Genomic DNA, 27,348 nt, shown 5'->3' with positions numbered 1-27,348 from the left:
ATATATTTTTCATTGTTTATTTTCAACATTGACTCAACCATTGATCCGTGAGTTTGAGGAGGGACTATTTGTGTGTCCAACCAATGTCAAACAGCCTGTACAAAACAGTTTTACAATTCTAAAATTATATGCTTCACTTTTTAACATAATTTTTTTTTTTTAACATAAATTTTAGTTTTATCACACAATTGTAAACAAAAGGATCTGCAGATCAGTATAACATACCTTTTTCTCTCTAATGTGAAGTCCACCTCTCCAGATCTCCCTCCCATCCACACAGCTGTCAATCACTGATGGAGAACATAAGCGGGCATCTAGGTACATGGCTGCTTTCTGCCATCTTTATAGCAGAAACAAGAGAAACAGGGCAATTATAAATAATAGAACTCATGAATAATAAGGAGAGTATATTATCTAAAGAACGGTGATATCATTACTGGAGAATAATGGATTTTACCCTGCACTGTGTTCAGTGACCATGATCATCTGTGCCGAATGCCACGCCCTCATGTGCTTCAAAGAGCCAATCACAGGCAACATATCCTTCAACCCCACCTCCTCATCCACACACACAACAATCACATCAAGCAAAGACTTCCCTGCAAATCAAGAACAAACATCAATACAATAAACAACCATAGTAACACTATGATAACATAATTTGTGTAAAACTAATTACTATTACAAAAACTATTACTATGATAACTTTATAACACCCCTAAACCATTAAATGTTATAAAATGGTACCTGGTGGAGGAAGTTTGTCTGCTAACTGATGAAGACCTTCAGCTGCCTCTTCAAATAGTCTATAATGATAGACAATCATCATGGAAAGTAAGTAAATGGAAGTAAATGTAAATAAACATGTCAATAATTAGCTTATGAGTGACATTAACTAATCCCATAATTAAAAATTCTTCAGTTTTAAATATTATGGGGCGACCGTATCAATTACAATCTCTCACTCTGCATGGGGCGGGTTCTCTGTGAGCGCGCTCTGTTCCTCTTGCTCCTGAAGGGCAGCGATGCAGTTGTCTAAAGCAGACGGCTCTGATTCCTCAATGTCACTTCGCTGGGAACAGAGTTCCTCCCACTCTGAGCTGCACCACTGGAAATACACAGTAAAGAGTGTTTGTGTGAGTGTGTGTGGATGATTGTATGCACTACAGCAGGTTTTTTTTTTTTTAATTCTTTTAGATTTCAAAGACTCCTAAATATCATTACCCTTATGCAAATTACTTCAGTCCTGAAATATAAAAGGCAACTACACTACCAGTCAACAGTTTTTGAACAATAAGATTTCTCATGTTTTTTAAATAAGTCTCTTCTGCTCACAAAGTCTGCATTTATTTGATCCAATATACAGCAAAAACAGCACAATTTTGAAATAATTTTACTATTTAAATATTTTTACTATTTAAACTATTTTCTATTTGAATGCATTTTAAAGTGTAATTTATTCCTGTGATTTCAAAACTGAATTTTAGCATCATTACTCCAGTCACATAATATTTCAGATATCATTCTAATTTGCTGCTGAAAAAACATCATTACTATTATTATTATTATTATTGTTGAAAACAGGTTTCTTCAAAGAATAGAAAGTTCAGAAGAACAGCATTTATCTGAAACAGACCTCTTTTGTAACATTATAAATGTCTTTGTCACGTTTGATCAATTTAAAACATCCTTGCTAAATAAAAGTATTCATTTCTATAGTTTCTTTCCAAAAAAAAAAAAATAATAATAATAATAATAATAATAATAATTATACTAACTTTAAGCTTTTGAACGGTATAGTGTATAAAGTTACAAAAGATTTTTATTTCTGATTTTTTTGGGCCTTTCTATTCATCAAAGAATCCTGAAAAAAATGTACTCAACTGTTTTAAATATTGATAATAATAATAATAATAAAATGTTTCTTGAACAGCAAATCAGTATATTAGAATGATTTCTGAAGGATCATGTGACACTGAAGACTGGAGTAATTATGCTGAAAATGTAGCTTTGATCACATAAATAAATTACATTTTAAAAAATATTCAAATAGAAAGTTGTTACTTTAAATAGTACAAAAAACATAAAAACTTTTGACTGGTAGCGTATGTATAAAGACCCAATTATACTAATTTAAAAAAAAGACCCAATTATACTAATTTTGTTTATATACTATATTAATTTAAAAATATTATTTACAACATATTTAGTTTCTATTAAGTTGAAATATTTTTCTACTCACTATAGTGCTGTACTGTTAGATGCATATTCATTATTTATTTTAATCTAATTTTTATTACTTATTTAGTATCTGATTTTACTATTTACATTATTATAATCTATTTATTTGCCAAAATAAAAATTATTTTTACACTTTTTAAACATTTTCTCAAAACTTTTCAGTAGAGCCCCTAGCACTCCCTTTAACTACACTACATTATCACTTCGTAACCTATGTTTGTCAGACAGTTTGTATCACTTGTAATCAATTTAATATATGTAAATATGTTATGCAAATATGTTAATTACCTGAGTTGCACCATAACTGGCTTGAATGGCAAAATACCATCTCTGTGGGACAGGACTACCACTCAAAGAGCAGGCTAAATGGATTTAAACAAACACAACAGTCAAACTTCACACCCACACTTATGAAAAATTGAGTGGCATATGAGTTTATAAGGAATAAACCTACCTGGAAATGAAGGAATGCGCGTTAAATTCGAATTCGAAATATTCTTGAGGTTATCAAACACTTTTTTGGTTTCATCAACCCCTGCAATAAAACCAATAACGTTTATGTCAAAACAGCAACAGACAGCCAAAGCACTTCTGAAAATGATTGATACATGGCGACTTCTTACCATTGAAAGAGCCCTCTTTCTTTGGCTCTAGGTTGATTATAACAACTAGCACGTATCTGTCCATATCTGTACGTCGCCGTATTCATGTAAATTAATGTTTTGTCTTGTAACAGCACCACACAGACTCTAGTACAAAACAAATTTACGCGCGTTTACAACCAACACGGACGTTCGAAGATGACGCAACGGTGCTACCAAAAAATACAGTCAGTAGGAACACATTAAAACACGCTTATACATAACAATACGTGAAGACAGGGTTGAACTAAAACATAAATTATAATTGCATACTTATTATTATTCAAATTACATTATCAAAGTAAAATAACATTAGAGCATTAAAATTATAACTATTAAATGTGGAACCACATTTTCATTCTGTTGGTCGGAGGGAAGTAAATTGCTGCTGTACCACTACAGCCACATTGAGGTCAAATGTTTTAAATCCTTATTTAAAATGTCTAGTTTTTCAAGATCAGCCCAGGTAAGTTGATTATTATGGCTTACTGTCAAACTTATACAATGTCATTTATAACGATACTACGCTGTCAGCTGATGTTTCTTGTATAGAAAGCGTGGTTTTTCTTTTGAGCTTGAGCGCTCACAAGTTTACGGTCAAAAATTGAGATCTGTGTATAATATCTGTATGGATATATTTGAATAGCTTTAGAACTTAGATTTCTGTAGTGTAGCATATATTACGCCTTTGTTAAAAAATTAGTGAATGTAGATAATACTGTGGTAAATGTGTATTAATGCATTAGTTTACAGGTGACAGGTGGACAGTTCACCAAAAATGAACAATTTAACGGTATAATTGTATTTATTCCTTGGAAAACAAAAGATGATGTTTATATGGGCGCCCTAGTCACTATTCACTTTCATTGCGTCTTGTTTACTTCCATAAAAGTGAACGGTGACTGATCTGTCATCTGCTTAAAATCTTCTAACGTTACAGGCGTTAAAATGTCATATCGCTTAATGCGTAATTTATTTTAATTGAACTATTATTATTAGTTATTGTAAAATAATTATGTCCAGTGATTGAAGAGTAACCTTGCATTGCATGAATTGCCTTTTTCCCCCATAAGCAATGGGCGACCTTTGCAAGATCCTGGTTCCTAATAGACGCTAGGATGCAGCCTCCAGGAAAGATCGCCTCTATGTGCTCAGTGCGGCTTCAAGGAAAACATAAACCCATTTACCATCCACTGAGTGAGTAAATGTGTTTACTAAATCAAACGAAGTCCTTTCTATTGATTTTCCACCTCATGTAGAGCTTGACAGCAATGATTCGTTGTTATAAATTGACTGGGAATGTGAAGTAGCCGAATGGCCACAAGATGGAAGTAAACGACCACTGTTTAAAGTATTGGCAGAGCTGCTTTAGATAACCAAAGCATGTGAATTCCAATGCATTTACCTATTTATATATGTAAAAAAAAATGCTTTTATTTTCGTTTTTTCGTTTTTCATTTTCCCATTGTACATTTCGTTACGTGGGATATTGCACATTATATTTTGTGTTTATGTTAAGGACTTCGGTCCTAAAAGCCAGATCGACTGTGATTGAAATGTATGTAACATCTAACATGAAAGGCTGAATCTTTAATCAGAATGTTTAAAGTTGCATGAGTAAACATGCTGCAAAATTATTCCCTGAAGCTGTGAATCTGAATTTATTCGTCTAAATTCATGACAGGAATTACAGTTCTTCCCTTGATCTGAATGTAAAAAGCTGCTAGTGTGGCAGCTAATTCCAGAAAGATGTAAGGTGTCATGACTTCTGACTCCGACAGGCTGTGGAATTGATACATTAGTCTGGAGCTGCACGCTGTATGTGCCTGCAGCTCACTCACGGACCCCGCTGATGGTGCTTCCTTCCTGAGACATGCTGGGAGTTTTTAATGAAACTCTCACTCTCTGATAGATGAATGAGCATAACAGGCCAAGAGATGAAAATTCTGGGCTGTGCAGTTATTCTGCCAGGCAGCAAAGTCAGAGAAAGGAGGGGCCGTGTTTTCATTTGCTGGGCTTGAAGGAATGGATATTTTTAGCTAGGATTTTTTCTGTTGTTCAGTTAGACCTGTGTGTAAATGTTTAAACAATAATTCAGTGTTATATTAGATTTATCTAGCCTTTGTTTTTCCATCTAATTTCATGAATTTTAAGTTTGTTTTTTTTTAAAGTAATCTCTTACACTTGATCAAAAATACAGAAAAAACAGTAATATTGTGAAATATTATTACAATTTAAAATAAAGTTTTCTATTTTAATATATTTTAAAATATGTATAATTTATTCCTGTGATTCTGTTACTCCAGTCTGCGGTGTCGCATGATTTTCAGAAATCATTCTAATATGCTGATTTATTACTTTTATTATCAATGTTGGCAACAGTTCATTCAGATTTCTTTGATGAATGAAAAGTTAAAATATTTAAAAAGAACAGCATTTATTCAAAATGGAAATATTTTCTAACAATATAAAACTTTGCTATCACTTTTTTTTATCAATTTAACACATCCTTGGTAAATAAAAGTATGTATTTCTTTCAAAAAAAAAGAAAAAGGAAAAAATAATAAAAATTTACTGACCACAAACTTTTAAATGGTAGTTTATAGTGTTATATTATTAGAATGTTTTCTGAAGGATCGTGTGATATGAAGACTGGAGTAATTATGCTGAAGCTTCTTATCACAGGCATAAGTTACATTTTAAAATTTTAAATTTTTTTCACATAGAAAACATTATTATTTTACATTGAAATTATATTTTCACAATGTTACTGTTTATTTATAATATATAACTGCAAATAATTGCAGCCTTGGTGAGCATAAGAAACTTCTTTCTATTATTGAATTGAAACTGTGGTATGTCTCTGTTTTTTTCCTAGTAATTGTTTAAGAAAACAATAAAAGTAGGAATAAAGAAATTAGTAATAATAAGAGTATATAATATTAGTATTGACTTGACAAAGAACCAGTTGTAATTTTAGTGTAATTTAAGTGTAATTTTTCCTCAGCAGGGGCTAATGTCAACAGATCAAGCTGAATGTGCAAATTTATCATGTACGTATACATGTCTTGTTCCCAGGTGATATTGGAGATCATGTGGTGGTCATGAACACCAAACACATCGCATTCTCTGGAAATAAATGGGAGCAGAAAGTGTATTCATCTCACACTGGGTAAACAGAGCTTGCTCCTTCCACACTCCAGCTCAGCTGAGGACAGGGAACATGCTTTTTATAATCTTTCATTTATGCCCTGCTCTCGGCTGTGTTTTCTTTGTGCTGACAAAGAGCAAAAAAGAAAAAGAAAATCTGAGATCTGAACCACATGATTTACAATATGCTAGTGCATGTAATAGAAACAATATGCTGCTTTCCAAAACGTTTTGAATGTGACTTATAGGTCTGATTTGAAAAACTAAATATCTCCTTTTTCATCCCACAGCTACCCTGGGTCATTCAAACAGCTCACCGCAGCCCAAATGCACAAAAAGGACTCAACAGCTGTGAGTATCCTTCTGTAAATTTGGCTTTTGAACTGGATATTTCTCTGTGACAAATTCAATTTTGCAGCAATTTCTACAATAACAGCGTCCCCACGTCACTCACAAACCTGCCACTGGTTCAGACCTGTTCATAATTTGAGTCAATTTGCCTTGCACCTTGGAGGAAGGTGAAAATTGACTTAATTTATTAATTTATGTAAATGATGCCCAAATGTTTTTTAATAATTTCAGATAGTGGCAGTTGCAGAGCAAAATATTCCCTCACAATCAGCATGACACACATTTGAATAATAAATGCAGCACAGAGCCCATATTGCCCAGTCCTCCATCATTCTTTCAGTGCTTATCTGTCCTACTATTTTCCAGTCTGTCCTTCACCAAACGGAGAAATTGTTTTCTCTCTCAACGTCAGAAAGATTTTAAAGTGCTCTTTCAAGGCTCAAACACCTCAACATTATTAAAACAGCAGTCTTTCCTAGCCTGTCTGCTTCCAATATACACCTCTACAAGTGTCACCTGCTGGTGACGCGCCTGGATTGAAAAACACCCTCTCTGTCTCTCTCTCAGCCTGTGCTGTGAATCACACCCTTGTGTTTTTGGAGAATAACAAATATCAGGAAGCTCAGATAATAGAAACAGCTTTTAAGTCTTCTCATTATATTCTTGCGTTGAATTAGAATAGCACTCAATGAAGTGGAAGTGCTGTAGATATGAAATATATTGGAGGAAGAATTATTTTTGTGTGTGTGATGATGTTCCAAGTCAGAGCTGTGGCACGGTAGTTATCGCACATGTTTTTGACACATGCAGGTAATAAAAGTTCTGGCTTGTGATTGTGCCATATTCCAGTATAGTAGTTTATTTAAGAAGAAAAGCCTGAAATTAATATAAAAATATTTTCCCCCACTGTAGCAGGTTTAGGGCTGCTGTGGACAGCTGACTTCCAACGCTTTTGATATTTTTTCATATTCTGTGCAGTGGTTAGTTTTCAGGAGTAACAGAAATTAACTTTTCCAAAAAGTTGAAATTGATTTTTAGCTTTTATGCACATTTTTACCTTTGTAAGGCCAATTTTTCTAACCTAATTAAATGCATTGTTCATCTTTTGTGCCAGATTCTTACATTTAATCAATAAATTAAAATAGTAAGACACTGTAGGGGCTTTTACCAATCAAATTAAATCAGTATCAATAAAATTTATGTTTGCAATGCAGAGGTGGCACACAATCTGCATCTGAAGTGGCATTTAGATGCATTTACATACTGTTAAAGTTTAATGCAGGACATAAACACATTTAACCTGCAGTTACATATGCATAAATAATGTTTTGAGGTTTTTAAAAACCAAACGTTCAATAGCGTTATTTGAAATGATTTTTATTGGGGGGGAAATATATACATTTGAAGTCAAAAGTTTACATACACCTTGCAGAATCTGCAAAATGTTAATTATTTTTCCAAAATAAGAGGAATCATACAAAATGCATTTTAGATGTTATTTAGTACTGACCTGAATAAGATATTTCATATAAAAGACATTTACTTATAGCCCACAAGAGAAAATAATAATTGAATTCATAAAAATGACCCTGTTCAAAACTTACACTTGATTCGTAATACTGTGTTAATGCCTGAATGAACCACAGCTGTGGTTCAAACGCACACTGATGCTTCAGAAGGAAACACGATGCATTAAACTTTTTGAATTTAAAGATCAGGGTAAATTAAACTTATTTTGTCTTCTTTATCTTCTGTAGCTTCTGGAGGGCAATACTAAATGAAAAAATATGATGTTTAGGCAAATTAAGAAAAATCTACACATTATTCTGTTTAAAAGTTTACACCCCTGGCTATTAATTAACTGTGTTTCCTTCTGGAGCGTCAGTGAGCGTTTGAACCTTCCCTCAGTTATCCTTAGTGTGAAAAGATGGATCTCAAAACATACAGTCATTGTTGGAAAGAATTCAAATGCACAAAATGCTGAAAACCTCATAATTTGTAGGACCTGAAGGATTTTTCTGAAGAACAGGGGGCAGTTTAACTGTTCCGGGCAAACAAAGGACTCATGAACAACATGAACAATCACTAAACAACAACAAAAAACACAGCTGTGGATCATTCAGGTAACAACACAGTATTAAGAGTTAAGTTTATGTAAACTTTTCAACAGGGTAATTTTTATAAATTCAACTATTATTTTCTCTTGTGGACTATATGTAAACGTCTTTTATGTGAAAAATCTTAGTAGATGGTGGCAAATCACTGCATGGGTAAGTCATTGAGTCATTCATTCAACTGATTTGTTCAAACAGCTGATTGATTCATTAAGGAAACTGCATATTTTCCCCCTTATCTTGAATTTTGGGAAAATTCTGAATGTATTTTAATAGACTAAATCACACAGTAGTAAACTCTAAACGTGTTTGCCCAGTAGTCTCATCAACATCTCATCTGTTTTTTGCAATATACTCAGTAATGTCAAATTGCCTACAAACCTGTATGAGTTTCTTTGAAAACCACAAAAAAAAAAAAAAACGTCTTTAACCAAACAGTAGCAATTGACTTCCATAATATGGAAATCAAAATACTAGGAAGTCAATGGCTGCCATCCACTTAAGGATGAGTAAAAGATGACATAATTTTCATTTTGGGGTGAACTATACCTTAAAATTTGACCACATTAGGGCATTTCACACTGCACATAATCTCGGGTTATTGCTGTTATAAACCATGCTTTTGAACAAAGTTGAATTTGATCATTTGTAATTTAGAAGTGGGATTAGAAGCACTTTCTAACCTGTTATGAAACCTTGCAACAGTCGTTTTTTAAGCAATTGAGGGGACAAAGTCAAATGATGACTGAAAATGTGTCAATTGGAGTGAAGAAATTACCATTTAAATCTTAACTTTATGGTCAGAAAATCCAATTCAGGAAAAAACTTTATATGCTTTATATGCCATATGTAAATGGGTTGCGTGCTGCATTCGTCCAATCAATGACACTGACACTGCAAATATGCAAATAGGAACAAACTGCAGGGTTTAGGAATGTACGGTGTGATATGATTACAGAGGATAAATTGCTAACCCTGGGTAAATTACGAACCATGTGAAAGGTGAAGCAATATAAAGCACAAGTCAATTTATCCAAGGTTTAGAATGACCCAGGTTAACTAGTTCAGGTGTGACAAGCCCTATTCTTTCTTTGTTCCACTTTATTTATAGGTAAATGCAGACAGAGTGCATATCTCATCTCTCTGCTGTTGTTCACCTCCTTAAAGTAACCTTGACCTTTACGTTCCACCGTGACAGTCAGAGCCCATCTATAGTCAAGGCACGCAAGCCGCTGACCCTGAATTGGGTTTTCATCTGTGGGATGCAACTGAAGAAGTATAGTTCTGTGTAGGTGCTGCTCTGTGGCCCAGAAAAAGCCAACTCAGATTCAGCCTATGCTGCCATCCACCCTCTCCAGAATTCTGCTCGTTTTCTGTCATTAACAAGATGAATGCTCGACTTTGGCTGAGTTATTCCAGTCGAGGGGGGGATGTATCAGGGATAATTGTGGATAATGATCAGAGGAAGGTGACAGAGTGGTGAAGAGCGATCACGCCCTCAGATAGCTTTCATCCATCAAACATCTACCAGTCAGAAGAGAGAAAAAAAATCCTTGATTAATGTCCTGATGAAAGAATGATGGGGTTGAGTTGGTGTTTTGTGGATGGTTGGATGACGGGTTAAAAATGGACACTTACTTGTCTATTCATGTGCCGTGGCATAAGCAAAGAGACTGAAATGTATTATTTAGTTTGGTACCAGTGGAAATAGTGTTATGATTTTATCAGGGGCATGATTAATGATTGGATTTACTCTTTGGTTGTGTAGAAATGACACATCATCAACACATTATCCACCTTTTGTATTGAAGTGTAAATAATAATAATAAAACTATAAAAATAACTATACAAATTTAATGTTAAATTCATGTTTTTTAATTAAATGAATAATCTAATTCTGATAATTAACAATTTTTTAAATCATAATATATTACAATATTACTTTTTTACTGTGTGAGCGTATACACAACCAGCCAAAAGTTTTTGAACAGTAAGATTTTAAATGTTTTTTTTAAAGAAGTCTCTTTAAAGTAACTGTTTTTTATATGCATAGATTTTAAAAAATAATTTATTCCTGCGATTTCAAAGCTGAATTTAGCATCCTTACTCCAGTCACACGATCCTTCAGAAATCGTTGTATTCTGATTTGCTGCTTCAAAAACTATTATTATTATTATTATTATTATTATTATGTTTTCAGGTTTCTTTGATGAATAGAAAGTTCAGATGAACAGCATTTATCTGAAATAGATTTTTTTGTAACATTATAAATGTCTTTATCCTCCCTTTAGATCAATTTAAAGCATCCTTGCTAAATTAATGTATTAATTTCTAGAACCCCACCCCCCACCCACCCACCCAAAAAAAAAGAATTAAAACTAAATTATTTCAGATAAATCATGTGACACTAAACACTGGAACAATATTGCTGAACATTTTGCTTTGATAACAGGAATAAATTACATTTTAAAATATTTTTAAATAGTAAAAATGTTACTGTTTTTGCTGTACTTTGGATCGAATAAATGCAGGCTTGGTGAGCAGAAGAGACTTCTTTAAAAAAACATTGAAAATCATGCTGTTGGAACTTTTGACTGGTAGTGTATACGGCTATAACAACATGTATATTTACTTTATTTGTTTATGTTTTCTTTATTTAGAGAACGAAAATGCAGATATCTCCCAAGTTTCCTTTAGAGAGACATTGGCTAAATTTGTGTTCAAATCTCTATCCTTTTTTTTTTTTTTTTATACTCCACAGATCATTAAACTGGCTGTGTACGGGATGCTTCCCAAAAACCTCACCAGAAGGACCATGATGCAACGGCTTCACCTTTTCCCAGATGATGTAAGCTCTCAGTTGATGCTCTGATTTATGTTCATTGATGCGCTGTCCAAAACTTGACATGTTTGGAAAGCAGAAATGTGTCAGTGTGTTTGATGAATGTTTCAGTGGAGGATGGGATTTATCCGATTAAGAAGCTACATAATGCAGCACTACAGCTGCAGAAATAGAAAAATTACATGATTGTAATAACCTACTGCAGAATCACGTCATAATTAATCCACATTAATCCATTTGATAAATAAATGTTGCTCTTTAAAAAAAAAAAAAATACAAAATTTCTTATATTATTATTTTAAGCCACCTCAAGTTTGGTCACATCAGCGAAAGTAGTACATTTCTAAAGCCAGATGTGAATTTTTATGAATCACCAACAGTGTTTTGTAACTGAGTTACAGAATCTTGGTGGAAAGTTAGATAGGATCCAGTCAGACACCTGTCTCTGATCATAGTTCTGCAGTACCGTTTTGTCACAGCAAAGTGTGTGCAGTAATACAATAATACAAATCAGTGTTCTCCATTTTAGGTCCTTCCTGAGGATATTCTAAAGAACCTGACAGAGGAGCTTCCACAACCCAGAGAGATTCCTCGTAAACTCAGCGAGTACACGCAGGAGGAGCGGGATGCTTTCCCAATGCTCTGGACTCCGTAAGTTTGTTTGTTTTTCTGTCTCGTTCTTTCTATTTATTAGTCTTTCTTAGTCCCTTTGTTCCTGCTCTGCCATATTTCCTCCATGCATCTGAAGAGCATGAGTCAGTGTTAGATTTAGAGCATAGCTGAGGTGTCATCCTGTGCCGATGGTCTGCTGAGGGGAGAGAGAGGGTGGCTGGCAGTGAGGTCGTAAAGAACTGATGTTTAATAATCCATCTGTGAAGCTGCACCTTTCTGGATGGCTGCTTTGCTGGTCCCCACACTGCAGACATCCAATCAGATTTATGAGAGCTGAGTCACCGGCTCGGAGGCCAGCCAATCAGACACTGCTTGTGAGGTCACAGTGGGAAACTTTGGACACTAATTTTTCACAACTGCTTAGCTGCTTTTCTGATAATAAAATAGACGGGCAGTTTATTTCATTAGAGTAGTGTTTTCCAACTTTTTTTGTATTTTGTACCACCACAGTCCAGTCAACAAGGTTTAAAGGGATAGTTCATCCAAAAATGAAAATTATGTTATTAATTACTCACCCTCATGATGTTCCAAACCAATAAGACCTTTGTTTATCTTTAAGGCACAATTTAAGATATTTAAGAGCTTTCAGACCCTTTATAGACAGCAATGCAACTGACATATTCAAGGCCCAGAAAGGTAGTGAGGACATCATTAAAATAGTCCATGTGATGTCAGTGTTTCGACTGTAATGTTATGAAGCTACAAGAATACTTTTTGTGTGCAAAGAAAGCAAAAATAATCACTTTATTCAACAATTTCTTCTCTTGTGTGTTGGAATTTTCAGTTTTGAAGTACCTTTTTATTGACGTCATAAGTAAATATTATTAAAACTTAATTATATATTTACTACCATTCAAAAGTTTGGGTTCAGTACAATTATTTACAAGAAATTAGTCATTTTATTTAGCAAGGATGCATTGTATTCATCAGTACAGTGGAATTAGACATTTATAATGTTATAAAATCTTTCTAGTTCAAAATGCTGCTCATTTGATTCATTTGAATCACTTTTTTTTAATTATGAAGTAGCAGTACATGTTTCAACGTTGATATAAAAAAATCTTAATTGTGCAGAAAATGGCACTGAAAACTGGATTGATGCCTACTAAAAAATCAGCTTTTGCTGAAACAAAAATAAATTACATTTTAAGATACACTACCGCTTAAAAGTTTGGGATCAGTAAGATTTTTAATGTTCCTTATTCTCAAGGCTGTGTTAATTTGATCAAAACTACAGAAAAAATTGTATATTGTGAAATATTATTACGATTTAAAACAATGTTTTTCTATATTAATATACATTCAAATTTAATTTATATCTGTAATTAAAGTTGAATTTTTAGAATCATTACTCTAGTATTCAGTGTCACATGATCCTTCAGAAATCAATTATCAGTGCTGGAAACAGTTGTGCTGCTTAATATTTTATTGGAACCTGTGATACAATTTTTTTAGGATTCTTTGATCAATAAAAGGTTAAAACAATTTACACTACTGTTCAAACGTTTGGGGTCAGTATTTTCTTATTTTTTATTTTTTTAAAGAAATTAATACTTTTTTTCACCAAGGATCTGATAAATTAATAAAAAAAAAAGTGATTGCATAGATTTATGTTATTAGAAAAGATTTATATTTTGAATAAATACTGTTCTTTTTAATTTGTTATTCATCAGAATCCTGAAAAAAAATATCAAAGGTTCCAAAAAAATATTTGGCAGCACAACTGTTTCCAAAATTGATAATTCTAGTAATAAATCAGCATGTTAAAATGATTTCTGAAGGATCATGTGACACTTAAGACTGAAGCAACAGCTGATTAAAAAAATTAAAATCTTACTGACCACAAACTTTTTAACAATAGTTCAAAACGTGTATATTTAAATAAACAGTGTATCCGGAAAGTATTTACAGCACTTTCAAACAAACTTCTTTCACTTTGTCATTATGGGGTATTGTTTGTAGCATTATGAAGAAAATAATGAATTTAATCCATTTTGGAATAAGGATGTAACAAAACAAAATGTGGATAAAGTGAATATGCTGTGAATACTTTCCGGATTCATTGTATACACTGCCTCTTTAAGCAAAGTCTTAAAATCTAGATCAGGTACCCTCTGTGTTACACATACACATGAAAAAATTACCTGTTTTAAAGGTCAAATGCTGTGAATGACATACATGCCACCCGAGATACTTTTCTGCCTTGTTTGGCAGCACACATGAGATCCTCCAAGACTTTTCACATCACTTGAAATTGTTACAGCTGCTGTACTGCTGTTAAACGCCTCATAAACCCTTTACATCTGTGCAGATTGTCCCGCAACTATAGTCAATAAAGTTTTCCATCCTGAGTATTTCATTGGCACAGCACATCTCCCTCTGGCCTATATTGCTTCTGGACTTAATAGACAAAAGTTGTGGCATAGAAACACTTTTTTCCTAACCACCCAAAAAATGTAATTCTCAGTATCCCAGCTTTTTTTTATTTTTTTATTGCAGGCTGAGTATTTGTTTTCCAAAAGATAACTGATGACTGAGAAGGGCATTGCTTTTCCTGTGACCTTTAGTGAACCTTTGTGTGCATGGCACAGGTGACTGATGAATTCATTATAATCGTTATCATACAAGTGTGATCAGATGAATCTCAAGGTATGAAATTAAATAGCTTTATAGCTGCTGTAGAAGATATTGCGATTTGGAAACTGCAGTCTCACTTCGGGAGGTATAAAAAGATGATAAGAGTCAGAAGGTGTGGTGTGGTGCTGCCCGGGGCGGTAGTGAGGAGCTTTCAACTATTTCGCTTCAGCTCAAGGAGATTTACCCTCTCTCATATTCTGTAGATTTGATATTACTTGAGTGTTAAATCACTGAACGCTGAAAGGCAAGTGACAGTACAGTCTTCCTCAGTTGGATTTAAAGGTAAACAGTGTTACAGCATTTCAAAGAGAGTTTGTTGTGCCAAAAGTTGTACACAAGGCAAGGCAGAGTGCTATTACTCTTCAAAGTGACTTGTTATTTTCACCTGGCAAAGGATGAGTGACGATACAATGTTTAACTATACATATCCTTCCTGTTAAGTTCCAAGCATTTGGTTCATTCATGCACAATTAAGATTTATGAACTTGGATCCTCATTTCTTTAGTCTGTTAAATATGTACATTACCTTGTCTTCAGTGTATTTTCCAGTAATAATTTCCTTGTGTCTCCAGGCTCAGTGAATCGTTTCACAGAACCGTATTGGAAGTAGTATTATTCTTAATAAAGAATAAAGTCTTCATGTTAAATTCAAGCTCATGATTTTTAGGGAAAGGAATGATAAACTGTTGAATTAGTTTTGGTTCTGATTCATTTTAACCATCTTGGTTTCTTAGTAGTTCTGGTAACAAATATGTTAGTACTTTTAAGGAATAAATATGTGGGGCAAAAAAGAAAGAAATCCAAGTCCACTGACTGTTTTAAAAATAAGTTTAAATCAATTATTTAAAAAAGGGGTTTACACAGATATTTAATGACTATTTAGAGTATTTTTAAATATCAGTAATATACAGTAGCATATATTTATATAATTTACACAGTCTTACAGTTGAAAGTGGTGTTGTGGTTGTTTCACGAAAAAGAACCAACTCTTAAGAATCAGTTAATCAGGAGTTAGAGTACTCTACTTCCTTCGTGCACTTGTGATTCACCTAAAAGGATTGACTTATAACAATCAGTTGTTCAGGAATCAATATACTCTAATTTCTTCATGCACTTTTGATTCACTTATAAAAGGATTGACTTATATAAGGATAACATTCAGTTGTTTGAGGATCTGAATACAGTTATGTACTTTTGGTTTACTTAAAAAGAGTGACTCAAAATAAAGTATTGTTCAGGAATCTAAGTACAGTAGTTGATTTGTGTGCTTTTGATTCACTTAAAAGGATTGACTCAAAAGAATCAATTGTTCAGGAATCTGAATACAGTAGTTGATTTTTGTGTATTTGATTCACTTAATTGGTCCAAATCATTAGTATCAGTTGTTCAGGAATAAGAATACTATAATTCCTTCATGCACTTTTGGTTCACTTAAAAGGATTGACTCACAAGAATCTCTATATAGAATAAGCTATTCATGAATCTGAATACAATAGTGGATTTGTGTGCTTTTGATTCATTAAATTTGGTCCAACTCATAAGAATCGAGAAGGGTCTGGCTGCAGACCGTGGATGCGAGTGGAGCTCCACTCAAGAGCGGAAATACGTCACCTCCACTTCCGACGCATATTACGGCATATTGGTCTGGGCAAAATTTTAAGACATTGCATATTTAAAACTTATTGTTTAATCTTTCGTTTTGTATTATTTATAGTTACATATACATGCACGTAATATTTACATTTTCTGTACATTTTATCGTTAAAACGTTTACCGTGGCAAATTATATATGTATATAATTATATATTTTAGAAAGTAAACAGTAGATCTATAATATCACTGGACATTAAATGAGAAGTTAATTTATTAAACATCTTAATCACAATTTGTATTTTAAACAAAATAACAACGTACATATCACAGTAAAATAATGTTTTCCACAATGTTTAATTTAATTCCTTTATTTCAGACTCTTAGGTCCATATCAACAAAAGTAACAAAATATAGATAATACATAAGATAATACAAACACAAAATACACATACCTCAACACCTTTGAAAAACACACAAACATTCATGCCAACACTTTCGATACCAGAAATACTTAGGATCACTTAATTTAAGGGTTACTTAGAAAAAATGTAATTTAATTTCTAGAATTATTAAATAGACACATACAATTGCAAATATTTTATTCCTTAACAAAGCGTGAATATTACTATATACCAAAACATAGGTATATTGCCGCCTTACAGGTGGTGTTGAAGCCGAGAAATCCATCTTTAAATCATGCATTATTTCTAATTTGGAAGCAGGAAAAATCCTAACTTCAAGTTGTCTGCAAGGCAGCATTGTGCCTATGTAAACTTTCACAAAACTAACATTGAAATTTCACAAGTAGTTTTGTTATGATATGATAACCTCGTTGTAACTCGCTAATGTAGCGATGCTAAATTAGTGACTGCTTCGTATTCTGATTCAAAGAAGGCAAACCTCTTGGGCAGGTTTTAAGTGTCATTTACCATAATATGAATAAATAGTAGTTTTGCGCATGGTCATTTTGTAGTAATCCCCGCTTCACAAGCACTTATAATTAATACAATTATTAGTCAATAATCTTAATTTATTTTGATCATATGCATACATGAACCATGCTTATACTTTTATAAGTTTATTTATACCTTGTGTAAGTAAAATTAAAATTCTATTTGTTTATTTCTTATGGTTTTCGTATCACAAATTGAATTATTTTATGAAACTGTAAAAATCGCTTGGACATCTGGGACGCGAAAGCAGCTTTTCCCACCTTTGACCGCAAGATGTCACTAGTGTGCAACGTGTTGAAAAGCTTCGAGTAATGTACCTTTTTACGATACACTTAAGGGGAAAGCCTCAGTGCTTCGAAAAGCTTAATTTTCCCATCACTACTAAATTAATAGGCTACAATAAAAAATAAAATTACCTGAATTAAAGTGCGCGACGCCATTTTGATTTTAGTGGAGATGACGTCTTTCCAGTTTGAGGGTGGAGGTGACGTATTTCCGGTGGAGCTCCACTCGCTGTATGTCTGCAGCCAGGTCCTCTTGGAAGAATCAGTTGTTCAGGAATCAGAATACTCTAATTCCTTCATGCACTTTTGATTCACTTTGCACTTTGATTCACTGAATTGACTCAACTCAATTCAATAAGAATATGTATCAGAATATAGTATTTGATTTGTGTGTTTTACAGTTCCTTCATGCACTTTTGATTCACTTAAAATGATTGATTTACAAGAATAAATTGTTCAGGAATATAAATACAGTAGTTGATTTGTGTGCTTTTAATACACAGAATTGGCCCAACTCACAAGAATCAGTTATTCATGAATCTGAATAGTCTAATTCCTTCATGCAATTTTGATTCACTTAAAAGGACTGATTTACAATAATCAATTGTTCAGGAATCTAAATACTCAATTTTATTTCATGCACTTACAATTCACTTAAAATGACTAACTCACAAAAATCAATTGCTCAGGAATCTGAAAACAGTAGTGCTTTTGTGTGCTGTTTAGAGTTTGTTTGACAATTTAGAGTCACTTAAAAGGATTGACTCACAAGAATCTCTTGCTCAGGAATCTGAAAACAGTAGTTGGTTTGTGGGTTTTTGATTCGCTGAATTGACCTAACTCATAAGAATCAGTTGCTCAGGAATCTAAATACAGTAGTTGGTTTGTGTACCTTTGATTCAACGAAATTGACCCAGCTTATAAAAATCAGTTGTTCACGAATCAGAATATTCGAATTCATGCACTTTTGATTCACTTAAAAGGATTGACTCACAAGAATCGGTTGTTCAGATATCTGAATACAGTATTTGTGTGCTTTTGATTCCCTGAATTGGTCCAACTCGTAAGAATCAGTTGTTCAGAAACCATAATACACTAATTCTTTCATGCACTTTTAAATCACTTAAAAGGATTGACTCAAGAATCAGTTGTTCAGGAATCTAAATACAATATGTGATTTGTGTGCTTTTGATTCACTGAATTGGCCCAACTCATAAGAATCAGTTTTTCAGGAACCAGAATACTCGAATTCCTTCATGCACTTTGATTCACTTAAAATTGTTCAGGTATCAGAATACTTGAATTCTTTCATCCACTTTTGGTTCACTTAAAAGGATTGACTCACAAGAATTAGTTGTTCAGAGATCTAAATAAAGTAGTTTATATGTGTGCTTCTGATTCACTGAATTGACCCAACTCATTAAAATCAGTTGTTCAGGAATCAGAATACTGTAATTTTTTCATGCATTTTTGATTCACTTAAAAGGATTGACTCACAAGAATCAATTATTTCAACATTTATGACATATATGCATATTATCAGAATTACCTGCATTATTGTGTAAGTCATTCACAAAACTTCAGGTTATAAATTGACCAAAACCAAGGCTTTATGTCAGTGTTTGAGTTCATATGTCATTTTTTTTCACTATAAAAATCCTGTAAACCTCTCAGGCAAGGGACTGTTTTTCTCTAACTTGAGGTTGTGCCTTTTATCAAAAAGGGTCAGGCATTGTTTCGACATCTTTTATCCCACATTGTGTTTTGTAGTCTGGTCCAGGCAGCTTGTTATTTAAGGTTCTAGATCAAAACTATGTGTGGTTGTTCCTTGTGTGTTGGTTAGTGTGGGTTCACTGTGTGATGCCCAGAGTTCATATTCCTCTCAAACAAACACTGAGGCAACCAACTGTGTCTCTTTATGCCTATATGGCTGGTTTTGTTTGTCGTCCCCATTGTATTATTTTACACAAGCCGATTCCTCCCGAGGAGCCACATGGAGCGTGTAATTAAAACATATCGGCGGGAAGGAGACGACAATGCGATAATGAGACGGGCAGATCTCCTGTAATTAAATTGGAGTAAAGCAACGTGATGTTTGTTTGGCAACATTTGATTGGCTGATAAGCTGGTGAGTCAAAACATCTTATTCCTAAACAGTATTACCTCAGCTGTGGTAAAAATGAAATTAAAAAGATTGTAAATTTGACTTGGTTCAGCATTTATAGGGCATTAACTGGCTGGCAGTTTGATGTGTCCCTAGGCTCGAAGATTTTCAGAGGCATTGCTTTACTTAATGTGGCTGAACCACAGCTCTTCCCTTCTGTGCCAAGAGATCTGAGAGTTTAACCTTATTTCACCCCTCATGCATCTTTCTCTCACGCTCTCTCGCTCTCTCTGCATATATTGTCCCTTATGATTTTAGAGCAATATGCATAATCTTAAAAAATTAAATCATGTCATTTACATATGTCAAAATTAAATGCACAGCTAACCATGACTCAGCCGTTTGATTTAAGTGTCATGTTGCTGTAATTTTTTGAAGTGCCTGTAAATGCCTGTTTACATTGAGAGCAACAACTAATAAAGATACCTATAAAGACAGATATATTAATGTTTATTATATCGTGTGGTCCTGAAGTGCAAGACGTGGCATAATTTAACAATTTAAAGGGATAGTTCACCTAAAACTGAAAATTACCCCATGATTTACTCACCCTCAAGCCATCCTAGTTGTATAAGACTTTCTGCTTTACAAAATGTCCTGGCTCATCCAAGCTTTATAATGGCAGTGAATGAGTGTTGAGATTTTGAAGCCCAAAAAAAGTGAATAAATCTATCATAAAAAAGTGTTCCACGTGGCTCTGGGGGGTAAATAAAGGACTTCTGAAGCAAATTGAAGCATTTGTGTTAGAAAAATAGCCATATTTAAAACTTTAAACAATAATCTGTAGCTCTAGCTTTTTTCAAACACATTGATTCACTTCAGAAGGCCTTTATTAACCCTCTGGAGCAGTGGAGTATTTTTTATGATGAATGGATGCACTTTATTGGACTTCAAACTATCAACACCCATTCACTGCCATTATTAAGCTTGGAAGAGCCAGGACATTTTTTAATATATTTCCGATTGCATTCGTTTGAAAGAAGAAAGTCGCCTAGGATGGCTTAAAGGAACACTCCACTTTTTTTGGAAATAGGCTCATTCTCCAACTCCCCCCGAGTTAATAAGTTGAGTTTTACAGTTTTGAAATCCATTCAGCCGTTCTCCTGTTCTGGCGATATCACTTTTAGCATAGCTTAGCATAGATCATTGAATCCTATTAGACCAATAGCATCACGTTCAAAAATGACCAGCAAGTTTCGATATTTGTCCTATTTAAAACTTGACTTTTCTGTAGTTATATCGTGTACTAAGACCGGTGGAAATGCAAAGCTTCAATTTTCTAGGCTGATAAGATTAGGAACTACACTTCCATTCCGGCGTAACAGTCAAGGAAGTTTGCTGCCGTAATATGGCCGAAGCAGGAGCAGTAATACCACGCAGCACATGTGCAAATGCTAAACTAGCTGGGAACTCATTTCTGATAATACTCCGCCTGCTTCGGCCATATTACGGCAGCAAACTTCCTTGACTATTACGCCGGAATGGGAGTGTAGTTCCTAATCTTATCAGCCTATAAACTCGCAGCTTTTCATTTCCACCAGTCTTAGTACACAATATAACTACAGAAGAGTCAAGTTTTAAATACAACAAATATGGAAACTCGTTATTCATTTTTGAACGCGATGCTATTGGTCTAATAGGATTCAATGATCTATGCTAAGCTATGCTAAAAGTGATATCGCCAGAACAGGAGAACGGCTGAATGGATTTCAAAACGGTAAAAATCAACTTAAGTCGAGGGGAGTTGGAGAATGAGCCTATTTCCAAAAAAAGTGGAGTGTTCCTTTAAGGGTGAAATCAAGTGGTAATTTTCATTTTTGGTTGAACTATCCCTTTAAAAGCAACTGTGTGCAACAGTGGCTCTAAAGTCTAACCAGATATTACCTAAAACGTTGGCTGGATTCTTTTGCTAAGTACCGGTATTTCCTCCAGGAAATGCAAATCCACTTGTTTTCATTCTCTTGTAATAGAGTTGCTCTAATGAGAAACTTGGCTCCCAGCATGCAATTGGCTTTTTGGTCTATAGAGTTCAGTCAACAGTGAGATGTGGTTTGAAAATAATGAAAGTTTCCATTTATTGTTGCACTCTTGGAAATGATTTAACTGCTGAATTAGTAGGGGCACAGTAATGGCTAGTTTACATTAATTACATGGACTTTAAATCTAACAGTGTACAATAAGTTCAGTACAAAACTGAGTTTCTAATTAATTAGCTGATCGGTTCAAGGTTGTGAATTTGTATGTATGGACAAAAACCTGCTTAGTATCTGGCATCTATAGCAGACTAATAAAAATACAACACATTCTTAAAGACACACAATGCCTGCAGTCATCTTAAATACCAACAGCTGACATTTACAGTGTATTTAACTCAATCAGGTCCTTGTTTGAATTCCAATCTCCAGATTTGCTGAGCTGCCAGTTGTTTTACCACAGTACAGCACAAATATGCTGTTTTGTATGTATGTCAGAGCCTCGACAGCACAAACGTGAGTCTGAGATCCCTCAGATCTTTATGTTTCTCAGACAGTGTTTGCCATGTATTATTTAAATACCTAGAGAAGCAATCCTCTCAGGTCTGTCTCTAAATGTCGGAAATGTTTATAGATTCTCAGACATTAGATGAATGTTGCCTTATTTTTGTAGGTTAAATTTTTAATAACATTTGTACTTCATTTGTAATTCATTCTTTTTACTACATGTGATTCATGTAACTCTAAACTGATAGTGTCATGAAAATCATGCTTTATTAACTAATTTTGGCTTTGTTTTTAATGTTTAATATAAACAAAAACAGAATACCAACATACAGCCAAAGTCAAAAGTTTACATACACCTTGCAGAACATGCAAAATGTTAATTATTTTACCAAAATAAGAGAGAAGCAAAATGCATGTTATTTTTTTATTTAGTACTGACCTGAATAAGATATTTCATTATAAAAGACATTTACATAAATTCCACTATTATTTTCTCTTGTGGACTATATAAAAAATATTACATACACTTGATTCTTAATACTGTGTTGTTACCTGAATTATGTTTTTATTTTTTTTAGTGATAGTTGTTCATGAGTCTCTTGTTTGTCCTGAACAGTTCTTCAGTCCCGCTGTTCTTCAGTTCACGAGTTTCCACTTACAGATAATAAACTGAGCGAAAGGTTGTGCGTATTTGGCTTGCTGTCCGGGAGAGGGCCTCGAGCTCGGTAGCCATTCCCGAGCCCGGGGCTCTCCCCCGCCCAGGGGGAGGGGTCCGAGCTCAGCACTGGCCCGAACCCTATAAGCGCTCCCCCCTTAAGGGCAGAAGGTGAGGAGACGGGGTGGAGGAGGGGCGTTAACAAGACAAGAGATGGTGAAGGTAGGAATGTTGTGATATTTATAGGGATTTTCTGGGTTGATTGGATATGGAGAGTAATTGCTCAGGGGGAATCGGCCGTGTTGATTATCTGTGCGAGCTCCTCCCGAAATTAGTTTATAAAACATCACATAAATTCTTCAGGTCCCACAAATTCTGTGGTTTTTCAGCATCTTTGTGTATTTGAACCCTTTGCAACAATGACTGTATGATTTTGAAATCCATCTTTTCACACTGAGGACAACTGAGGGACTAATATGCAACTATTACAGAAGGTTCAAACGCTCACTGATGCTTCAGAATGAAACGCGATGCATTAAGAGTCGGGGGTGAAAACTTTTGGAATTTGAAGATCAGGGTAAATTTAACTTATTTTGTCTTCTGGGAGCTTCTGAAGGGCAGTATTAAATGGAGAAAAAATTATATTTAAGAAAAATGTACACATCTTCATTCTGTTAAAAAGTTTTCACCCCTGGCTCTCAAAGCATCGTGTTTTTTACTGGAGCATCAGTGAGCATTTGAACCTTTGCATATGAGTCCCTCAGTTGTCCTCGAATGGATCTCAAAATCATACAGTCATTGTTGGAAAGGGTTAAAATACACAAAAATGCTGAAAAACCAAAGAATTTGTGGGACTTTTCTGAAGAACAACATGTGACAATAGTATTAAGAAGCTTTTGAACAGGGTTATTTTGATAAATTCAATTATTATTTTCTTTTGTGGACTGTATGTTAAGTCTTTTATGTGAAATATCTTATTCAGGTCAGTATTAAATACAAAATAACATGCATTTTGTATGATCATTCTTATTTTGGTAATATAATTAACATTTTGCAGATTCTGCAAGGTGTATGTAGACTTTTGACTTCAACTAAGTGGGTTTAGGTACATTCATTTCTTCTATTTTATGAACATGTTCTTTCATTTTAGTTAATTTTTGTAATGAATTTTAATGTAGTGTTTAATTTTTAATTACAATTCTCAGTCAAATGTCCTACACTCACATGTGCGTGGATGTAGGGACATGAAAGTGGCAAATACTTGACACAAACTTTATACTTCACTTTAAAAACTAAATGCCGGCAGGCTAGTACTTAGAGTTTGAAAGTACCAGACGGTACCTATTTATAAAATATCTGAAGTTATATATAGCCTAAATTCACAGACATTTCGTTTTTTTTTTTCATTATGATTCAAACTGCGAAATGCCCTTCAGTGTTGAACATGGAAATATCAGCAGTGATCAGATGCCATCCTGAGGCTGTGCTTACGATGGTGACAAGGTGACACTGTTGTCATGGTGATGGATGTGTCTCTGAGTGAGACCCTTAATGTGGGTCAGTGTCATTACTCTGCAGGCCCCCGGGCCCCTGACCCCCTCTGTCCCTCTTTGGGTCCGTCTCTGACTGGACATTGACAGGGTGTTGGAATTTTTAACCTTGAGATGAAATTTCCTTAGTACCAGATGGTATACTTACCTGTGACATTATGTATTCACTACTGTTCAAAGGTTTCGGCTCGGTGAGGTTTTGTCAGTGTTTTTGGAAGGAGTCTTTTATAGTTATCTAAGTGGCATTTATTTGATCATAATTACAGGAAAAAATATAATTTTTGAAATTTTATTGCAATTTAAATTAACAGTTTTCTACTTTAATATAGTTTAAAATAGAATTTATTCCTGTGAAGAAAAGCTGAATTTTCAGCATCATTACTCATGTCTTCAGTGTCACATGATCCTTCTGAAATCATTCTAATATGCTGATTTATTATTAGAATTATCAATTTTGGAAACAGTTGTGCTGCCAAATATTTTTTGGAACCTGTGATTTTTCAGGATTCTTGGATGAATAACAAGTTAACAAGAACAGAATTTATTCAGAATATAAATCATTTTTAAGAATGTAAATCTATGCCATCACTTTTTATTAATTGAACACACCCCTGGTGAATAAAAGTATCAATTTCTTTTAAAAAAAGAGAGAATAAAAATGTACTGACTTTTGAACAGTAGCGTATATTGTTAGAAAACCTTTGTATTTTAAATAAATGCTGTTCTTTTTAACCTTTTACTGATCAAAGAATCCTGAAAAAAAAAAAGTGCCACAGCTTCCAAAAAATATTAAGCAGCACAGCTGTTTTCAACATTGATAATACATCAGCATATTATAATGATTTCTGAAGGATCATGTGACCATGAAGACTAGAGTAATGATGCTGAAAATGTAGCTTTGTATCACAGGAATAAATTGCATTTTGAAATATATATTCACATAGAAAACTGTTATTTTTAATTGAAATAAAATTTCACAATAATACAGTTTTTTTTTCTGTATTTTTGAACAAATAAACACAGCCTTGATGAGCATAAGAAACATCTTTAAAAACCAACTTCAAAATCCCAAACTTTTGAGCAACAGTGTATATTGTTAGAAAAGATTTCTATTTTGAATAAACGCTATTCAAAGAATCTTTATTCATCAAAGAATCAAAGAAAAAAGTATCACAGGCATTTTAATGTATATTAAAATAGGAATCCAATATTATAAACTACAGCAATGTTTTACCATATTACTTTTTTCTGTATTTTTGATTAAATAAATACAGCTTTGAGCATAAGAGACTATAAAAAACAGTTTTTTTACAGTTTCTAACCCACTGTAACACCAACACTGAAGTTTTAATTAATTGTCACATAAATGAGAGGAAGCACTATGGGATGTCATGTCAAATTATGCATTGTCTCTCTGCTGACATTCTTAAATTGCTCTTACATCAAGTGAGCACAATATTTTGATCTTTTATGCATGCAATAAGAGTGTAGCGGGGGAAACTTTTTAATTAAAATTTAATACCGGTGGAAACAAATCACCATATTCAGTGATTAACTTTTTTTTTTTGCTTTTAGGTTGAAAGTCAGAGAAGCACCTGCGCACTTAACAGCTTTATAAAATTGCCTACCCTCAACTGTGATCATGTATTTGTTCATTACAATTTGTTCAAATCAGTCTGGAGGGTTTAAGGGGATAGTTCAAACAAAAATGAAGATTCTGTCATTACCTACTCACCCTCATGTCGTTCCAAACCTGTAAGACCTTCGTTCATAGACAGCAACGCAACTGACACATTCAAGACCCAGAAAGGTAGGAAGGACATTGTTAAAATAGTCCATGTGACATCAGTGATTCAACCATCATTTTATGAAGCTACGGGAATACTTTTTGTGCACAAAGAAAACAAACAATAATAACTTTATTCAGCAGTTCTTCTCTCTTTGTATTTTGAAGATGAATAAAGGTCTTATAGGTTTGGAATGACAAGGGTGTGTAATTAAAGACATCATTTTAATTTTTTTTTAGTGTGATATCCCTTTAAGTTCCTGTTATGTTCTGTTGGTCATTAGCAATCATATTGACTTCACTTTTCTGTCTATTATGTGTTCACAGGCCAGAAGACTACAGGATGAAATGAGTTTCCCGGATTGTGCGTCTTGGTCTGTCCAGGAGTTTGAGACTTGGAAATGTTTTTCTTTTTTATACTGTTAATATAAAATAAATTATGTCTCAAAATTATACAAATGAACAGTCCATTTGTTAACTCTTGGTTATGTTTGATGTTTAAAGGGATAGTTCACCCAAAAATGAAAATTTTATATTTATAGGCTTACCCTCAGGGCATCCAAGATGTAGGTGACTTTGTTTCTTCAGTAGAACACAAATGAAGATTTTTAACTCAAACCGTTGCAGTCTGTCAATCATATAACGGCAGTCAATGGGACCCATAGCTTAGCATAGATCATTGAATCCAATTAGATCAATAGCATCGCGTTCAAAAATGACCAACGAGTTTCGAAATTTTTCCTATTTAAAACTTGACTCTTCTGTAGTGATATCGTGTACTAATACCGGCGTAAAATGTAAAGCTCAGATTTCATCAAAAATATCTTAATTTGTGTTTTGAAGATGAAGGTCTTACAGGTTTGAAACAACATGAGGGTGAGCAATTAATGACATAATTTTCAGTTTTAGGTGAACTATTGCTTTAAGCACAAACACATATTATACCTAATAGAGATGAAATTCTGGAAATGTGTATTTATCTAAACCTCAACGAAGGTATGGAGGTAGTCGAGCAGCATATAATCGTGACTGTATGAACAAAGCTCAGATTCTTTGGCCTTTGCTTGTCCCGCAAATGGCTTTAGCAGCCTTGCTGAAGCTTGATCCAGCTCTAATTCAACTGCTGCTTCGGTCTTAATTAACTTCATATGGCTCTATAAGCCCTTTCTGATGCTACTAGTTCTTTTGAAGTCTGCTTAACTCATTGTGTTGGGATGGAAACTAAACGCCCTTGT

The 27,348-nt window shown here is 33.9% G+C and overlaps 2 protein-coding genes across 2 annotated transcripts in view; one reads left to right on the top strand and one right to left on the bottom strand.

Moving 5' to 3' along the window:
- mtbp (MDM2 binding protein) overlaps positions 1-2,999 on the bottom strand; it is a 37,967-nt gene extending 34,968 nt beyond the window's left edge. The window contains exons 1-7 of the mRNA XM_073846568.1: positions 2,865-2,999; positions 2,696-2,776; positions 2,530-2,603; positions 966-1,108; positions 748-806; positions 458-599; positions 226-340 (exon numbers count right to left, since the gene is read on the bottom strand). Coding sequence (XP_073702669.1) covers positions 226-340; positions 458-599; positions 748-806; positions 966-1,108; positions 2,530-2,603; positions 2,696-2,776; positions 2,865-2,928 — 678 coding nt within the window. The 5' untranslated portion in view covers positions 2,929-2,999. The remainder of the gene's footprint in view (positions 1-225; positions 341-457; positions 600-747; positions 807-965; positions 1,109-2,529; positions 2,604-2,695; positions 2,777-2,864) is intronic.
- A 222-nt stretch (positions 3,000-3,221) lies between these two features.
- Positions 3,222-26,566, top strand: mrpl13 (mitochondrial ribosomal protein L13). Its single transcript, XM_073846449.1, has 7 exons — positions 3,222-3,348; positions 3,956-4,079; positions 5,961-6,054; positions 6,323-6,383; positions 11,259-11,345; positions 11,869-11,990; positions 26,441-26,566. The coding sequence occupies exons 1-7, from the start codon at positions 3,322-3,324 to the stop codon at positions 26,463-26,465; spliced, it is 540 nt and encodes a 179-aa protein (XP_073702550.1). The 5' UTR covers positions 3,222-3,321; the 3' UTR covers positions 26,466-26,566.
- Positions 26,567-27,348: the final 782 nt, after the last annotated feature.

Source organism: Garra rufa, chromosome 9, assembly GCF_049309525.1.
Source record: "Garra rufa chromosome 9, GarRuf1.0, whole genome shotgun sequence".
NCBI classification, from domain to species: domain Eukaryota; kingdom Metazoa; phylum Chordata; class Actinopteri; order Cypriniformes; family Cyprinidae; genus Garra; species Garra rufa.
Note: the sequence above shows the minus strand (reverse complement) of the source record. Positions and strands in the feature narration are given on the sequence as shown.

What these genes read in the sequence shown, in the direction of transcription:
- mrpl13 (XM_073846449.1), top strand. Translation starts at nt 3,322, where the DNA reads ATGTCTAGTTTTTCAAGATCAGCCCAG. An exon ending in GTTTTTCAAGATCAGCCCAG is followed by an intron (nt 3,349 to 3,955) that starts GTAAGTTGATTA and finishes TTCCCCCATAAG; the next exon opens with CAATGGGCGACCTTTGCAAG. An exon ending in ACCCATTTACCATCCACTGA is followed by an intron (nt 4,080 to 5,960) that starts GTGAGTAAATGT and finishes TCTTGTTCCCAG; the next exon opens with GTGATATTGGAGATCATGTG.